The sequence below is a fragment of the Eurytemora carolleeae genome, unplaced genomic scaffold, assembly GCF_000591075.1.
Source record: "Eurytemora carolleeae unplaced genomic scaffold, Eaff_2.0 scaffold45, whole genome shotgun sequence".
NCBI lineage: Eukaryota > Metazoa > Arthropoda > Copepoda > Calanoida > Temoridae > Eurytemora > Eurytemora carolleeae.
The window spans coordinates 385,917-388,666 of NW_019396182.1; the positions used below are offsets into that span (position 1 = coordinate 385,917).

General features: G+C 34.4%; 1 protein-coding gene across 1 annotated transcript in view; it reads right to left on the reverse strand.

The window, feature by feature from the left end:
* The window catches only part of LOC111697431 (uncharacterized), a 10,378-nt gene extending 9,165 nt beyond the window's left edge, over positions 1-1,213 (reverse strand). The window contains exon 1 of the mRNA XM_023467453.1: positions 1,113-1,213. Coding sequence (XP_023323221.1) covers positions 1,113-1,123 — 11 coding nt within the window. The 5' untranslated portion in view covers positions 1,124-1,213. The remainder of the gene's footprint in view (positions 1-1,112) is intronic.
* Between the last annotated feature and the right edge of the window lie 1,537 nt (positions 1,214-2,750).

The following is a 2,750-nucleotide window of genomic DNA, read 5'->3' on the forward strand; positions in this document are numbered from 1 at the left end:
TATTGCAAAGTTAAAGGACTGCCCAATTCGTAAAAATGTCTGATATTGCAAAGTTAAAGGACTGCCCAATTCGTAAAAATGTCTGATATTGCAAAGTAAAAGGACTGCCCAATTCGTAAAAATTGCTGATATTACAAATTTTAAAAAGGTTGCAATTATTGAAAAGTGCCGTAAGAAAACTACAGACTAAAGCTTGGTTTAAAGCTAAATATGTTTGATGTCAAAGTTAGAACAAATAATTAAGCAGAAGTTTACAATTGTGCAGTGAAAATTAAATTTCTATACTACCAAACACATTCTCATTATGTGGTGTTTTGTAAGATGCTGTCAAAATTTAAGTAAAAAAGTTTTTAGAAAATGTCAGAATTGAACCTTTATCAGATACGTTCTGAAAGTTTTATTGATATTACTAATCTTTCCGAGCTGGGATTTTTTGTATTTAATACTCATGACCTCGATATCCAATGTGGGAATTTTTAATTTGAGGAACAATGCTTCATCTGTTCATGTAAGTTATCTCTTCATGGGGTACACAGCGGAAATCAAATAGGAATTAAATTAATCTGCAGATTAAAAATGATCTAAATCGAGCATTGATCTCGATATCCACAATACTAGAGATCCCAGCTCTAATTACATTTCTACAAAAATATGTCACGTTTGTCAATCTTTGGTAAAAAGACAAAAATCTGATACTAAAGATGCAGGAGAAGCATTAAATTAGGTAAAATGTGCATTGTGCAATGTCGAAAAGTTTATATGACCTATAAACAATGTAGATTTTTTTTCTCTATAGTTCTTTCCATATTTTATAGTTCGACACTAGAGAGTGATAAAAATGTATATATTTGCAAAGTAAAGATATTGCACGTAAAAAGATAATTTATTCTTAAACAGTTTTCTGTTTAAAATTAAAATTAAAAATATATGTGAAACATGGAAATATTAAAATGATAGAGATAGCGTTTTATTTTTTCTTTCTTAGAGTTTTATCTGGTAGCGTTTTATGAGTGTACCGTTTTATGAGGTAGCGTATTATGAGTGGACCGTTTTATGAGGAATTAATTATAGAATTAAAATTATGATTTCAATTAGTAAAACTAGCATTATTCCTGATAATCATGCTGAGTTAGAAGGTTCTAGGCTATGATCCTACTCCCCCTAGTTCTCATGGTGGAATGGGTTCTATCTAGGTATATAACATAATACCACAACCTGGAGTTTCTATGGATATACCAAAACCCAGAGGTTGCCTAACAATACAACCAAAATGGAAAATATATTACTTAACAAGACTCAGGGCCGGGTTTGATATCATTAAACATAAAAACTATTTCTAGTCGTTCATCCCTAGCAGCCAGTTCCTAATCCCTAGTTCCTAATTCCTAATCCCTAGTCCCTATTTCCTAGTTTGTAATCCCTGCGTAGGGGGGGGGGCGTGCACCCAGCCCCCTCCCTCGTACACCACAGCAAGTTCCTCATTTAAAATGCGTTCCCGACTTAGAACGCGTTCTTGATAATAAGAATGCGTTCCTGATTTTAATGGTCTTTTCAAGCAATTTTCGTTCGTTCCACGTTCGTTATTTTAATAATCGTTTCAATATTTTTAAGAACGCATTCTACGTGTTTGTTCTTTTTATTCGGAATCGTTCTTGAAAATTCCGTTCGTTAAAAGAACGATCGAAAACCAGGATCGACGCCCAGCCCTACTCTGACCCCTGTTGTTAAATGTTCTTCTTCCACCCTGACTTGGTAAAAACTGGGATTCAAAAAGTCGAGTTTAAGTCAAGTTTATGCACCCAGATTTCACCCAGTTGATGACTGGGAAAATATTGAGTTCAAAAAGTTGAGTTTAAGTCGAGTTTATTCACCCAGATTTCACCCAGTTGACAAGTGGATTTCAAAAGTGGCGTTTAAGTTGGGTTAAAGTGGAGTTTTAAAGTGGATATTTGAACTCCCAGTTTTCACCCTAACTCGGTGAAAACTGGGATTCAAAAAGTCGAATTTAAGTGAAGTTTATGCACCCCAATTTCACCAAGTTGATGACTGGGAATATATTGGATTCAAAAAGTCGTCATCCACTTCTGTTTTCTGGGTAACCATTGATTATTAATGTTTAATGTTCCCTAAATTTTAATTTCTTTTCTGAAATGTTCCCTTAGCTCTCGTTTTTGCTGTTTAATGTTCTCCAACCTGTGGTTTCTGTTGTGTAGTGTTTGCCAACCTGTAATTTCTATTGTAAGATGTTCTCTTACCTCTGTTTTCTATTGTTTAATGTTTGCTAACTTGTGGTTTCTGTTGTTAAATGTTCGGTAACTTGTGGTTTCTGTTGTTAAATGTTCTCTTACCTCTGGTTTCTGCTGTTCAATGTTCGCTAACTTGGGGTTCCTGTTGTTTAATGTTCGATGACTTGTGATTTCTGTTCTTAATGTTCCCTTACCTCTGGTTCCTGAGTAAAATACATATATAGATCATGAATAATTAATTGCTTGTGCAAGCTTTCTATGTTGTAACAAGAGAACTGATTTTTTTTACCAAGACCAATTATTAGCTTTTGGTGGGGTGGAATTTAAGGGGGTAGTGTAATTGGGATTTTGAAAGGGAGGGGAGTGGGAGTCGAATAGGGATTTTGATAAGGAGGAGTATTAGAGGGATTATGAGAGGAAGAAGGAGTATGAAGAGGAGTATGTGGGAATTTTTAATTTGAGGAACAATGATTCATCTGTTCATGTAAGTTATATCTTCATGGG